We start from the raw sequence: 16,729 nt of genomic DNA, 5'->3' as shown, positions 1-16,729 counted from the left end.
ATCAAGTGTTAAGAAACTGTAATGATAGTGGGCATGATGTATGACTACTTATTAGAAAAGTTTCAAATGTTAAGCATAACAATGTCTCTTAATTGAAATTTCTTTTTTTAAAAGGTTTAAAAAGTGACCTTCTATTCCTACTTGTGTTCCTATTTCTGTTTTTTTTAAATCAGACTGTTGAATTCCATCTAATACCTTTTCACTGTCTTTTGAGATCAATATTATGTAATTACCATAAGCAAAACAGGTCAGCTCCAGGGTCTGATGAAATCCTGATGTTCTCCTCCCCTAAGGATGTCTATGAGACACATCTAGCGATGAGGAAGACAGGGGAAGATATACAAAGCCAGAATATTTGTAGTGACATAGGGACCCACTTTTGTGGTCAAAAGCAGAGTCTGTCAGGATTCCTTAAATCCTGTTATCCTGTTTCCAACCTATGTATTAACAGGACAAAACTGCCTACAAATGGGGAAGACCTCTGTCTCATACACAACTAAACTTAGAGAAAAAGCAGATACATCTGTGATCACCACCATACCTCCAATCCTAGTTCAGTGATCCCAGTACCCTATAACACTGGAATGTATATACAGTTTTCTAAGCATTCCTAAAAAAAGACCAATGAAGGCATTAAACGGCCTCTTGATAGTAAAAGACCTACCCCGTAAGAGTGGTGTGCATGAAATCTCCATCCCAAATACTTTGCAGAATATAAAAGGTACACAAAGAACTAAATATTGTACATAACACTTATAAGAAATAAATGAAATCAGCCTAGTACAATTCCAGATCAAAAGCCTATCATGGAATTTACCTCTGAAAGTGCAGTTATGTCAAGCACTGTATTTGCTTTGAAAATGGCAGACATTTGGGGGCTGGATCAAGAAGAGAGATATTTGTCCCATTTAAAATGCAAGCATGCTTTCCATAATGATTTTTGTGAGGCTTGAAAAGGCAGAACTTTAGAAGGTTTAAAAGGAAAAGTTCCTGGGACTACCATGTCAGTATATGATCTTGTGTTAGTATTTGGATGTCAGGGTTACTTTCTCTTCCCTAACTGTGAAATCTGAAGTACTACACCTCCACCAAGCCTAGTTACTCTTTATTAAATTATCCCACTAACTTTCTTTTTCGTAAACACATCACTAACATCCCATGTGTTTTCGTGCCTAAAGTCCATCTCCCTAACTAGACAATAAATTCAACAACAAACAGGACTTGGTCAGACTTGCTCATTAGCACAGCACCCACAACAATGACTAGCGCATAGTAGTTGTTTAACATATATTTATTAAATGAAATGACTTATTAGTGTGAGTTAAACAAAATTCTCAGAAGCAATCACAGTCTTTTTCAATTGGAACAAAATCAGATAATGAATATATAATTCCCAGAATTGAAGAGGATCCTCAAGGAATTTAAGTTAAAAAGGCAGGCTTCTAAGGAAGCTTCATTGCCCAGGACTAATGCAGATACCTCAGGTGCGCAGCGGCGAACATTCTTAGAATTATTAGATTACCACCTGGCTCCCTGGTAACATGGCAGCTGTTTGACAGCTGTTCCCAGTAAGGCAATGAATAAATCTGCTCAGTCGCATACTCTCTTTCAAGAAATAAAAATCTAACACTTTACTTTTCCATGAGTAAGGAAAGGATCACAGCAAAGAGGAAAAACATACAAACTCCAATAAGGAAAAAACGAATACCCAGAAAACATATTGAAGGACATTACCACTCTTGACGGGACACACAGGATATAAAGAATTAGACAAACTCTGACAAACTAAAAAACTGAAGGCAGAGGTGATAAGGGAAACCTAGGATAAAAAGACCTTCTCCATCATATAAGCAAAATCCCAACTGTCCTGAAAATAAAGACAAGAAGGCTATTTACTGCAGGTAAGGAAGATTAAAGTATGAGCCTGGATTACCCTACAACCCTCATGGAAAGATGGATGGTGGGTAAGAAAGGCCCCTTTTATTCTGCTTATCCAATACCAGACACTAACTACATTTGATTACTTAAATTTCATTAACTAAAATTAAGTAAAATTTAAAAGGCAGTGTTTGATTAGATTAGCCACTTTTCAAATGCTCAACTGCTACAGTATTAACACAGTGTGGATACAGAACATTTCCACCATTGCAGGAAACTCTATTGAACAGCGCTGCTTTACATTCTCATGCATCCAAAAAGCCCTCCATTACAAAACATACACCCAGGTATTAACAGACCACTCTATTTTCAGCCATTAATACAAATAATTCTAAGGCCACATTATAACATCATACACCATAATCCTACAAAATCTTAATGATAACCTGAAAACTTAACCTGGGAAATGAAGATTTGTGATAAATCTCTATTTTTACCACTGTTTCTTCCCCCAAATTAAAAAGAAACTAAAACCTATCTTGGGTTTATACAACTAGATATAAACATCCATGCTATCATTTAAATCAAGTTAATACTACACTTACTAACTCAAAACAAATGTTATACGTAGTAACAAAGAATAGGCAAGGAAAGGAAGAAAAATACTTAATTTTCTTCTTTAGCAAAAGAAAAGACCACATGGAAATAAAAATCCCCAGATACATAATACCATTTGGCAATAAATTACTAAAATTCACCATACTTAAGAAATTAAATCACATATTTTCTACAACCTACAGTTCTAAGTCAAAGGCTCTATTAAAAGACAATATGGTCCAAACATGCAATTTAAGAAATCTTACATTATGATACAATCATCTATCACCATGACAAAATACACTATATTATTCAGAAACCAAATAATCAAGGAAGTTAAAATGATCAAATTCAAATTCTAATGCTGCTAGGTACACATGTCTACGCAAGTACTAAAAATACAGCAGACTGCAATCTGCTCGCCCTACTCAAATACTACCTCGGGCAAATCACTCTTTCTGGAAATCAGTTTTCTTATCTCTAAACAGGGAGAAAACTGAGCAAAAGTTCTGAATATTTCATGCAAATGTCTAATACAATTTTTAAAATGTTTAGCTGCATGTAATGAAAAAGATAGCACATTAAGATAGAAAATTATGTACCAGCCTCAAACACAATTACGATAATTCTGGATAACAGATACCCCTAACTATGGCATTAAAGAAATGCACAGTCCTACCTATATTTCTGAGATATCCATGAAAGACCAATTATTGTATTACAAGAATATTATATTCCGATCCCAGAACATCTGGCCTACAAGGTTGTTCAGTTAGGCAAAACATTCACATGAGTACCATATATTAAAAATCTTCCCTATTAAAAAATTAAACTGTAGACACACTAGTTAAAAAATGGATGCCTAAGACTTCCAGTGCAAAAATGGAAGGAGCTAATGGGTCAAAATGACCCTATGAAAAGATGATATTTGTACATTACAATGACCTTGCATTTCCTAGCTCTTTGAAGACTTATTACTGGGCAAAAAAAAAAAAAAAAAAAAATCAATAATTTATGATTTTCTGAGGCAAAATTATCTAAAGAACTTTATTTGGGTTTTCACTCACAAATCTACAAAGGGGGGGGGGGCGCCTGGGTGGCTCAGTGGGTTGGGCCTCTGCCTTAGGCTCAGGTCATGATCCCAGGGTCCTGGGATCAAGCCCCACATCGGACTCTTTGCTCGGCAGGGAGCCTGCTTCCTCCTCTTTCTCTGCCTGCTTGTGATCTTTGTCAAATAAATAAATAAAATATTTAAAAAAAAATCTACGAAAAGGGCAGCAGGGAGTAATGGGAAAGGAATCAAACATTCCAAATGGCAACTAACACTTTCTGGTGCTAGACTGGGGAAATTTTTTAAAAGTGAGGAAAGTGGAATAAAATTATTTGGCCACTTTCCTTACATTACCCAAGAATAGAGGACATGCATGTGGCAGCCAATTACCTGATCCTATTAGGTGAGCCTTCACTTTTCAGATATGGTTGGAAAGAAGGATCCAATCCCTGGAGTATTGAGAGCCATGATTGGAAACTTTTTTTTTTCCCCTATAGCTGGTAAAACATATTGGAAAAAAGAATGGATTAGATCTGTACACTATGTGGTAACTAAGACCACATATAACATTTAGTCTACTTCATCAACTTAACAATCCAAAAGTACTTTTATAATGTCTCATGGACCTCAGTACACATTAATTGCCCTTATTAATTATACTAAGGTGTATGACACTAAACTTAAGATTGAGACTAGCCCGTTAAATATTTTCACCTAAAAAATAAAAACGAATACTTCTTTGCAGTGTCTTTGTATTTTTTCTTTTTTAATAAATACTATGTTCTTACCCTGTTTTTCTCTAAAGCTACTGTCAGGAACAAAGTTTACAAGATTATCTTTAAAAGGTGACTCAGAAAAATTATAATCCATCTCAATAAGAAAAAAACCAATGATATAATACTAAGCATTATCTTTTACGTTAACTGAGGAGTCCATATTTCATCAAATCCAAGACAGTGACTTTATCACAAAGATAAAAGCACTGACAAGTAACTGTAAAATGTTAACAATTACTAGTTCCGAATTTTAGAAGTGACAACATCAGGTGTATGGATGATGTATGAACAAAGAAACCCTCCCTGAGCCCCTACTATGTAACCAACACTATGAATACAACTGTCATGCAAAGACTCTAGCTATTCAGTGGGAAAGTTCATATTCTCTTCACTTGTCACCTTTCCATACCTATCCTATCCATCCTGCAATCTAGGATAACTTCCTTGACCCTTGCACTGCAAATTACCTCTTCTTCCACTCAATCCCACAACTTTTTATGTCCAGTATCATTCATCTTGAGGTCAATCATTAACTTTCTGGTGTTACTTTGCTATTAGCAAAAGTGTGTATGCTCGGGCGCCTGGGTGGCTCAGTGGGTTAAGCCACTGCCTTCGGCTCAGGTCATGATCTCGGAGTCCTGGGATCGAGTCCCGCATCGGGCTCTCTGCTCAGCAGGGAGCCTGCTTCCTCCTCTCTCTCTCTGCCTGCCTCTCTGCCTGCTTGTGATCTCTCTCTGTCAAATAAATAAATAAAATCTTTAAAAAAAAAAAAAAAGTGTGTATGCTCACTCTCTAGCCAGATTTCCTTTTAACAGACATTTGTTTTTAACCTCTAAAGCAAACAGAACTTATTAAAATCTACTGAGGAATGGAGGAATCTAATAAATGGAATGCATATGTATGATATATGCACACACACACACACACACACACACAGAACATACATGCTTACTTTACTAAATAAAACACCAGGGCGCCTGGCTGGCTCAGTGGGTTAAGCCTCTGCCTTCAGCTCAGGTCATGATCCCAGGATCCTGGGATCGAGTCCTGCACCGGGCTCTCTGCTCAGCAGGGAGCCTGCTTCCTCCTGTCTCTCTCTGCCTGCCTCTCTGCCTACTTGTGATCTCTGTCAAATAAATAAATAAATAAAATCTTTTAAATAAATAAATAAATAAATAAATAAATAAAACACTATCTGAAGTTTAAGGGATCATTTGTTTGCTATAAACTTTACTAAAATACTTTTGTCTAATGAAGCACAAAATTCTAATTTTTTAAAAAATCTGAGCACTATTTTTAAAGATCACCAACTATTAATTTAAAAATATCTCCTCTCAAGTACATAAGTCATAATCTCTTAAATATGACATTTTGAAAAGAATGTTAAAAAGCATCATCAGTATTCTATGATACTATGTAGTAATTTCAAATACACTTAGAGTCATAAAATGCTAAAGTTGAAAGAGGCCTGCACTTAGGGCAAAACTTGTACTAGGCCTTGGAAACAACATATTTAGTCAACAATTATTAAGTCAAGACCACGGTAGGTTGTAATTTCATGGACAGTGGGAGATAAAAAAGTATGAAAGAATCCGCTGTAACTTCTGACCACTTCAGGTGGCCCAGGTATTTCCATATCCTCAAGTTAGATGTTTTATGATATGGGTCTGCATTGCCAAAATTAGGAAGAAAATAGAGTGTACTCAACCTAAGTATAATTACAAAATGCATTTCTTTTATAATATAATATAGGCAATCTCCAAATTACGAAGGTACTAAGAACTGCCTACAAGCCTTATAGTTTTTCTTAGTGATGCTATATTATGTGTATAAATACACATTAATATGCCTACTGCAGTATTATCCATTTTTATGCCTACTGCAGTATTATCCATTTTTTATCCCCATAAGCACTGTAGCCATAACTTTTAAATGTTACGAAAAACCTTTCAGGTTTTCAGAATAGAAAATAATAGGCATTAATTTATAAAATTCATTTCTGATTAAGGTTCTGAAATGTCACAATCCCATTAATGTTTTTATGATTCTAGATTTTTAATTACACCTGATTTATTTCAATAAACAGGGCATAAATTGCTGAGAAAATTTCTCAAAAAGGACCTGATTTTCCAATTCACTGAAATACTGAATAAACCCTGTGTGGTTTAATGTAGTTTCAAAGCTGTAATACATATGCTACTTTACATTTACTGTGTAGGTTATATATAAATCTTCTCCGCATTAAAGAGGAGTTTATGATCAAAAGAATAATTCCACTTGGTTAAATTTAACAGCATGTATTACATAACTGTGACATTATAAAAAGAGCCAACTAAGACTAATCTCCTTTTCAATGCCTCTAGAGCAAACCATTCCCTTTTTTTTCCTCTTCTCCTCACCCCTTTTTCTAAATCAAGATATAACATATCTTGTCATCCCAAGGGACCAATGCAACTCTCTAAGGTTTAATTCTAAAAGAACAATCTTGAGATTACTTCACTGAGGTTCCCATATACTTACCATTAAAGATCTGCAATAATTAGTAGTTAGATCACCAGAATCTAACTTTCCAACAATGTCAAAGATTAAAAAGCTAGATCCGGGGCGGGGGGGGGTATTCTTGCTTGACAAACAGACTAACTGGAGGTAAAAATTAAGCGCAGCACTCCTGAACAGCAATAGGAAACAGCCCAGAATATAAGACACTTTATAAAGAGCTGGGACATAAAACTGGGTTAAAATGGACATGCCTATGTTCCAGACATCTCTAAAGAACCAGGACAAACTCTGAAATTGATAGAACTGCTTGGCCCATTTTAATTTATGCATACCTTTTTGCAAAGACAACGTGGATACAATGTTTTACTAATTTTCCTCAGCATTTCATTAGAAAATTAAATAGAATATATAGATCAAACAGCTCCAAGCACAATTCCTGCTAGGAGGATATACCAGTATGACCTACACAAAACGGTACATTTGACACTGGCTAGAGCTGATTTTAACAAGAGGAGGGGACAGTTCCCAAGAAAAGTGGATTGTCATTTTCAAATAACAGACAAACAAAACAAAAACAAAAAACAAACACACAAAAAACCTATTCTATTAAGTAAAAAGATTGTCCCAAAAGTCAGCAAAGAAATATAGCACTAACTGGCTGGCTTAAGGGAAAGATCAAAGTAGAAGACACTCTATTTAGAGCCAGGGTCACAACAATCTACATGCAAGCTAGAATTTAAAAGATTAATCTACAGTTAAACAGAAGTCAGCGAGTAAAGAAAGAATAAAATGACACTCAGAAAACCATGACCCTATCTAAGAGGCATATAAAAGAAACAGCCTGACTGTCCTCACTAGCTACCCTAATTCCCCATGGTTTCTTATCCAAGTAAGTTTACAATGTATCCTCTTTCTCTTGAGGTAAGTGGAGAGTCTTCATTGCTCCCAACCACAGGAGTCCAACATTAGACACATGTGATAACCCCTCCCAAGTATTTCCCTTTTACACTCCACACAGGATTACTATTATTACTGACTAAACAGCATCCCTTTCTGAAATGGAGAAGACTTCCTTTCCTGTGACAGAGAAGCCATTCGTTGTGGTTTGCATGGGGTTAGTATCACCCACCCAACCCTCATGCTCCTCAAAATACACACACATTCACACTCCCCTTCTGTCAACTGGCTTTTACATGTTCCCGCCCTCACACTTGCCTATGTGCTTTCTCTAAAGTACTCACTTTCCTACATACTCTCCCACACAAACAAAAGTGACAATGTGACTCATGCCCAAGCAATCCAAAGACACATTCCACTATCCTCAAAGATGTGTTCAGGACTGTGTACCAGGCCCCAGGTAAACCAGCACAAGTCCTCCCTGTGACTTTCATACAGGAGTATCAATGGCCAAACTGCCAGTCCCATGGAGAAAAACCTACGAAGCAAGAAAGCAGCAGAGTCTTAAAGATACTGAATACATGTAGCCTTATCATCCTGGTCATCAGGGCTAAGTTATTCTCTTCCCTTAAATCCTGAAGGAGTCCTAAAATACTCTTTTACAGCCCCCAAGTCAAAGATTTATGGCAATCCAGGAAACTCATTCCTCTACCTAACTCTAGTAGCAGTGGTCTAAAAGACTAGGAACTTCTAGTAACTGACTTCCTAATTACGTAAATATAAAATAAAGTGAACAGCTACTCAAGAATTGGGACACCTGGGCGGCTCAGTGGGTTAAGCCTCTGCCTTCGGCTCAGGTCACGGTCTCTCAGGGTCCTAGGATGGAGCCCCGCATCGGGCTCTCTGCTCAGCAGGGAGCCTGCTTCCCCGGCTCTTTCTGCCTGCCTCTCTGCCTACTTGTGATCTCTCTCTGTCAAATAAACAAATAAAATCTTAAAAAAAAAAAAAAAAAAAAAGAATCCAAAGTTGAAAAACAGAGACTATAATTGCTTCTTCCATCCTTCCCAAAGATCCCCAGGAACTGGCACAAAAAGGAACAGACTGGCCCACTGTTCAAGTTTCAAAAGCTAACATACCTTTCCAGCAAAAATGTAATTTTCTGATATAAGCCCAAGATACACTCTCACAATTCAAAAGCACTTCCAAAATTATATCTGTCTTTAGTTTATTTACTGTCTGCCTCTCTGCACCGGGCACTATGAGAGTAGAAACTTGAGGGTCTTGTTTACAGCACCTAGTATATGGCCAGTGTGCTATAACAGTTTAAGAATAAAGGACGTAAGACATCTGTTGTTCTCTCACTCCTTCTGTGATCATATATCACTTTTGACTGACAACCTATTATCTGTCAAGCATTCTACTAGACACTATGGGAACTACAAAGATCAGATATAAACTCAGCCCTCCAGAATGTGGATCCTGGCCTCTGCATGAACAATGACCCTTTTAGTTTTCTGAGGAAAATATGATCACTCTACCAAGAAAAATACTTAAACATATAGACTAAGATTTTGCATTAAATTTCAAGAGATTCAAAAGGTATGAATTACAGGTCAAGTAAGATAAATAAGAAAATGATACATATAAAAAGTACTGTGGTCCTCTCTGGAAAACAGAGTGGAGGTTCCTCAAAAAGCTGAAAATAGAGCTACCCTATGACCCAGCGATTGCACTATTGGGTATATACCCTAAAGATACAAACATGGTGCTCCAAAGGGACACGTGCACCCGAATGTTTATAGCAGCAATGTCCACAATAGCCAAACTATGGAAAGAACCTAGATGTCCATCAACAGATGAATGGATAAAGAAGTTGTGGTATAGACACACAATGGAATACTCTGCAGCCATCAAAAGAAATGAAATCTTGCCATTTGCGACAACGTGAATGGAACTAGAGGGTATCATGCTTAGCGAAATAAGCCAATCGGAGAAAGACAACTATCATATGATCTCCCTGATATGAGGAAGTGGAGATGCAACATGGGGGTTTGGGGGGTAGGAGAAGAGTAAATGAAAGAAGATGGGATCGGGAGGGAGACAAACTATAAAAGACTCAATCTCAGAAAACAGGCTGAGGGTTGCTGGGGGGAGTGGGGTCGGGAGAGGGTGGTGGGGTTATGGACACTGGGGAGGGTATGTGCTATGGTAAATGCTGTGAAATGTGTAAACCTGGCGATTCACAGACCTGTACCCCTGGGATAAAAATACATTATTTGTTTATTAAAAAATTTAAAAATTAATAAAAAAAAAAGAATTCTGATAAACCATCATACATCTTGGGCATTTTAAATGGGGGGGGGAAGTACTGTGGTCCTGTATTTGTTGATTTTTATAGTCTGAGAAAACTTAAGTAGAAAGATGACCAAGATACAAGAGAAAGACCAAAGAAGTCTCCCAATAATTCAAAAGTTGGGAAAGCCTTTGTATAAAAAGACTAGTAAGGGACAGCAATGTCTGTAGCATGAAAACAAGAACCACTGATGAAGCTGCATAAAATTCAAAGGGTTTTCAATACATAAAGTGTGAGTGAGATAGGAAAATTCTCATTACAAGTAAAGAAGAAGAAATAATATAATATAGGCAGAATCCAGGCACGAAAAGGTGCCCAATTTGCTCGACATTTTTAAAATGTTTTCAAACCTTGCATTAAACTGTTTCATTGATTTAAACATTACATAATAGATGTAATTAGTGATCATTAAATTTTTAAAAAGCATTAGTAGTAACTAAAGTACATGTGGGTGTAGGGAGAATAAACATGTGGCAATACAGCCTATATTCTGAAATCCTGAGGAGATGTTTCTCTTGGATCATGAGGTTTCAACCAAACTACCATCATTGTTCTAGGATAAGAGGAGGAAATTACCATGTAAGAGTCAACTTTACAAACCAACCCTATCAAGTGCCAATAAATACTATTCTATAATCAAAGAGTTTTCTCCATCTGCAACAAAAATGCTTCGAAAACTTCAAGTTAATAAGAGTCCTAAGAAACTCAACCCATCTAATTTTACTTCCTATTTCCCTTAAACATAATCAATTAAAAAGATTTCAATTACTACTGAGCAAAATTTTCTGACTTGTGGACCAAAAAAACTCCAAACAGACAAAAAACCAAGGTTGTAAATCTACATGAGAAATCTTTGTAGTAAAGATAAAAACCAAAAAATAACAAGCTAAAGTTGATGTCCATCAAGAACAATTATCAAATATTAGAGTTAGAAGCAACCTTAGAAACCTTAGCAACCAGATCAATCTTCTCTTTTATTACAAAAAAACAAAACAAAACAAAAAAAAAGTATAGAAAAAGTATGCTCAATAAGAGGCTGAGCTGAGCAATCTTCAAATTTACAGAGCCAGATACAGGCCAAATTACATCAATATTAGTATCATAACATATATTTTATAATATTCAAATCCTAAGTACTTACATTAAGAAGTAACTCATCTTTTGTTTTAAGAGGAAAATTCTTATTTTCCTTCTCAGTTTGTAAATCATCTTCTCCATCTGACAGCAGTGGAGGAAGTGATATACAAGAGGAAGATGATGACGAAGATGATGAGGATGAGGAGGAGCTTGAACTATCTGAATCTGTTTCACTGTAGGGAAGAAAAAGTCAAAAACTTAGTAACATTATTACTGAGGTATTAAATTATAATTTTTCAACTAGGAAGTATCTATATGTGGTTATTGTTGCTGATATAATTCAAAAGCTAGCATTTCGAAGTTGACTATAATATTTGGAAAGTAGTATTTAATCCATTGATAATATTTTCAAAATGCCTGTTATAACCCAAATTCTATTATTTTAAGTCTCATACATCACACGTTTGTCTTAATATAGTTAAACACATGACAAATCACTGACAAAAGAGAGGTCTGCCAAGAACCTTTCTTATTAGTCATCAATGAACCAGATCACTTAATTGCCAATAAAATGTTCTGTCTTCATACAACCTGGAAACTCCTGAAAGTTAGCAACCATGTTGACCACTCAACTCTAAAAATTCCCTTAGCCCTTGGCTTCACAGCAATTGTTACCAGTAATCCTCTTAGTTTAAATTTCGTTTGCTGGCTTTCTCCCTTGGCCCATTTTATGTGCTTTTTTTTATAGTCCCACCCTCATTTTCTCTTCTCTCTATCCTCTTCCCATGGATAACATCATTCACTCAAATCATTTCAATCATCAACCATGTATAGGTAACTCCTAAATCATCAGCTTTGATACTGATAAATCTACGCTCCACCCTAATCTCCAGATGCACACTGGCCGCCTCTGTATGAATAACCTACACTTACCTCATTCTAGGAACAAGTTTAAAAAAAGAAAATATTCTCCTTACTGAACCCACTTCTGTCCTGCCTCTACTTTATTTCATTGCTTAGTCTTCAATCCTGTCACTATAGGTAAAAAACCTGAAATCATTTTGAGCCAATGCTGTCTTAGTCAATGATAAAATCCTACCTTCAAATGGCAAACATCACTCCTATTCCATTTCTCAATCCCATTTCCACTGTTATTATGACCGTATTTAGGGAGGAATCATTATTTCTCACCCATTTTTCCATAATAATTGTATAACAGAAGTCAATACTCGTAGTCTCTTCCCACAACAATCAACCCTTCCTCCTACTGCTGTTACCTTCCTTCACCCTCTCATGACCTTCCATCCTAATCAGTTTACACACTTAATTAAAAAAAAAAATCCATGATGGACATTAGATATGAAGGAATTATCAATTTTGTTATGTGTGATAATTATGATTACATAAAAGAATGTCCTCTTAGAGAATGCATGCTGAAACATTTAGGGAGAAAGTGTTGTAATATATATAAATGACTTTAAAAGGGCTCAATAACATACACATGTGAAACTAAGTTCTAAAATGTTATTAAGTGTTAACTCAAGGTGATGGCTATATGTTCACACCATTCTTTCCATTTTTTATTAAGTAAACACAGAGAAAAGCTTTAAAAATTTCTCCATAAAGCTATACTGTGTACAAGATAAAGGCTATCTCAGAGCCCTTTGCAATCAGGTTCCTGGTAACCTTCACAATCCCGTCTTCTGCCACATCTAGCACAGAAGCATATAAAACATCCCAAATTCGGTTTAATTTCACTATCTCATGCTGCTACTTGTGCTATTTCCTATGAATGGAATGTCCCTAGGGCAAAAATTCCATTCCTCTTTATAAGCTCAACTCAAATATTATCTCCTCTGAAGTCACCCCCTATCCACCAAAAGTAGATTTACTTCTTTCTGTATCTCCCAGAGCATTTTTTTCAAACTGCCTACTACAGCCTGTCTTGTACTATCCATAATTCAGTGGAAAACATGTCTTTTCAGATGGATTATGAAGTGCTTGAAACAAAGGCACTAGTTTTGGCAAGTATGATCTTTTTCTACTATAGGGGTAAATGGGCATCCCATTCACAATCAGACTCCTTTCTATTATTACTATATTATGAATCTTTTCCTCTTTCCCATATCATTCCTATTGGCAAATTCTACAGTACCTCTGCTGAATTCCTCCAGCAATGGTCTCGTTTCTCTCCTTTAAGTTTCTTGACAGAGTTGTTAACATATGCTATCTCTGCTCCTTTATTTCTCATTCAGTCTTTACCCCAAAACTGGCTTCCATCACCACCATTCTTTTACAAGGTCACCAACAATACCCATGTTGTTAAGTCCAGTGGACATCTTTCTGTCATCTTAACTTTTCAACAACATTTGATATGATTCCCCCTTCCTTCCCCAAAAAACTTCCCTATTTTGGCATCCACTATGCTACCGTGGTATTCTACCCTCACATATCTTCTCCTGTTTCCCTGGTTTTAAATATGACCTTCACTTAAGAGACTAAATCAACATAACATCCAAATGCACTGTTTGAGAATCTTGTTTGAATGCCAATTCGAACAAACCAAATGTTAAAAGACAGCCAGAGAAATGTGAATGCTGACTGAGTATTAGGTGGTATTAAGAAATTAGGATTAATTTTACTACGTTTGATAATAACATGGTGGTTACGTAACAAGTACTTTATCAGTTAGAAATGTAAAAAACATATAGAGAAGGTGACATACGTTTGAGATTTGCACTAAAAATCTCAGGTTAAAAAAATGTTAGAGGGGCGCCTGGGTGGCTCAGTGGATTAAGCCTCCTTTGGCTCAGATCATGATCTCAGGGTCCTGGGATCAAGCCCTGCATCAGGCTTTCTGCTTAGCAGGGAGTGTGCTCCACCCCCCCCCCCCCCCCCCCCCCCCCCCCGCCCCGCACCACGCCGCCTGCCTCTCTGTCTACTTGTGATCTCTGTGAAATAAATAAATAAATAAAATCTTTTTTAAAAAATGTTAGAAATACTAGATAAAACAAGATTAGAAAATACTGGAAACCATTTAAGTGTGGTGATGAGTACACTTATTTTATTATTCATTGTTATAAGTATATATTACTCTCTACTTTTAACGAATTTGAAAAAATACATAGTAAGAAGTTAAAGTAAATCCTATCTGTAATCTGTACAAATTTATATCTCCAGTCTAGAATTGTCCTCTCAACTTTAAACTCATTATCCTATTATTTCCAATTAGCTGTCAAAGAACTCTCAAATTAACTGCCCAAATTAAACACTCCTGTTAGTCTCCAGCCTTCATCCCAGATAGGTTACTCCCCATTTCCTTAAACAGTACTGTCATCCACCCAGTTGATGACTACCCCACTACCACTACCCACTACCCCATCTATTATGGTGACTTCAAAATACTTAACCCTGACAACCATAGTCACCTGATGGACTCATGCAGCATCTTTCCAACTCTCTCCACACTAAGCTTTTTTACACTCGTGCTTCTCTGCTTTCACTCTTGAACCCAGTTCAAGTCCTTCTCTACAGAACAAAGCTTATTAGAATATTAACCTGAGCATACCAATTCTCTGCTTAAAATTCAGTAGCTTCCCTAACACTCAGAATTAAAACTTTAACATGTCTACACTGTCTTACACGGCTGGGCTCTCCTATTACTTTCTCCATGCCTTGTCTGTTCCTTCATTGTAATTTTCACCACCTCTAATCTATGCATTGATTTATTTAGTTTTATTTGTCATCCTTCTCACTAGTATCTGAGGGCAGGGATATTTTGTTCATCTATTCAGTATCCCACGTAAAATACTCAAATACTTGTAGACAACGTTCCCTACGATTTTAAGTCCTCTCTCTCCATAGGATTCATATTCAAAAGACACGACGGCGTGGGGTTGCTGTCTATAAAACTTACCCAGATCATACAGCTATGCGAAATAACAATGTTTCCCTAATTTCGTGAACACATGCTCCCTGCAAGGATTCTACAAAAATTATCAGGAGCCAAACTGGAAATGTATGAAATCCTTTAACTGGTCCTTAATTCATCTGGTTCAAAAAATAAGGCCACACTTTAAACCTGCCTTAAAAAAAAAAGAAAAAAAAAAAAGATCTGACACAAAATTCAAAGTTATAACCACAAAAAGGCACGTCAAAATGAGTGGTTATCGAAATAATCCAATATCCTCAGGGTTTGTTTTTGTTTTTGCGATCTATACATAAGACTTTTCAGACTCCCAAACTGAGGAAAGAAGAGGGATCTGATTATTAATCTCGGATTCGCAACGCGATTTGCAGAGTAAAGGCGAGGAATGGGCGGTCCAAGCTACTAGTCAGCACGTGCGCAGAGAGCTTCAGCTACCTCTCCTATCTCCCAGGCCTACGCGGGCACGCTCTCAGTCCCCGACCCCGTTCCCCCCCCCCCCATAGCTCCAGGACCCCCAGGCACCCGACCTGTCCGAGTCTGAATCCGAGTCCGAAGTCTCTATAGAGTCTGGGGTCCCCGCCTGCTCTGCTGCGCCCGGGGCGGTGACGCAGTTCCCTCCGGGTGGAGTTTCTGGCCTTGACTGCGGCGCGAGTTCACGCGGCTGCTCCTCCGCAGGCTGAGACTCCGCGGCCTGTCCGGTGTCCGGGGACGCCTCATCCGACTGCAGTGACGGCCGTGGCTCTGGAACAGGTACAGAGCCCGGGGACTGCACCGCCTGACCTTGGCCATCCCCCAAACCGGTGCCATTAAATTTAAGAGTTTCCAGCTGAGCGGCGGCGGCCTCCACTACTTCCATGGCGTCGCTCCAAAGACCCAGTCAGGCTCACGTTCAGGGCCCTTAGACAGGCTCGCGGCTCGCTAGGGAAAAGATAGAACAACCGCGCGGATTGTAACCACACCGGGGCCCCACTTCCCGCGTTTCTCCGGTAACTGCACGCTGAACTGCCTGGAGACACGCCCCCGCCGCTTACAGAGCGGCACTTCCGGGGGAGCGTACTACGTGACGTAACGCGCTTGCGCTCATTGGGAGCGGGGGGGCAGGGCTTTTGGAAACAAGATCTCGCGCGGCCCTAAACCCGCCGATTTCATTACCTCTTAGAGCTGCGGCTGGCTTGGTGGGGTCAAGTGGCTCGACGTTCTTCTTGCTGGATGTGGGCCAATTATACTCGAAGCGGAAATTTTGAAGGAGGGCTTGTAGACCGGGGAGAGTTTCTTCGTGAGAAATTTGAGCCAGGAAATCTTCAACAGACACTTCTAGTAAACTTCATTAAGGTTAAATGAAGTAAATCGGTAGATAGCAAGCACATTAACTATTCATCTCAGAAAAATTACTACAACTATTCCTTGTGTTTTTCCAAAGCATTCTCAAAAAGAGCAGTAATAGTGGACGTAATGTTGCCATTCGTTGATGTTATGGCAATGTCTATATGGTAGTTGACGCCACTTCATAGAAAGGGTGGGATGGGAGTAAAATGAACTAACTGCTTGGGAAACGATTACTCTAGTTCATAAGGTTGGTAAGCAAAAAATTCTTCGGAATGAGGCAGAGATCAGAATTTTACCGTTTCCTTTTAGATCTTCAGTTTGATGCATCAACCCCTCCAGCAGTAATA

At 37.8% G+C, this 16,729-nt stretch overlaps 1 protein-coding gene across 1 annotated transcript in view; it reads right to left on the bottom strand.

Annotated features, from left to right (window-relative positions):
* The window catches only part of NAF1 (nuclear assembly factor 1 ribonucleoprotein), a 43,234-nt gene extending 27,143 nt beyond the window's left edge, over positions 1-16,091 (bottom strand). The window contains exons 1-2 of the mRNA XM_047717765.1: positions 15,584-16,091; positions 11,193-11,361 (exon numbers count right to left, since the gene is read on the bottom strand). Coding sequence (XP_047573721.1) covers positions 11,193-11,361; positions 15,584-15,912 — 498 coding nt within the window. The 5' untranslated portion in view covers positions 15,913-16,091. The remainder of the gene's footprint in view (positions 1-11,192; positions 11,362-15,583) is intronic.
* Positions 16,092-16,729: the final 638 nt, after the last annotated feature.

Source organism: Lutra lutra, chromosome 2 (assembly GCF_902655055.1).
Source record: "Lutra lutra chromosome 2, mLutLut1.2, whole genome shotgun sequence".
NCBI lineage: Eukaryota > Metazoa > Chordata > Mammalia > Carnivora > Mustelidae > Lutra > Lutra lutra.
The sequence above is the reverse complement of the archived record's forward strand: the minus strand, read 5'-3'. Positions and strand labels throughout refer to the sequence as shown.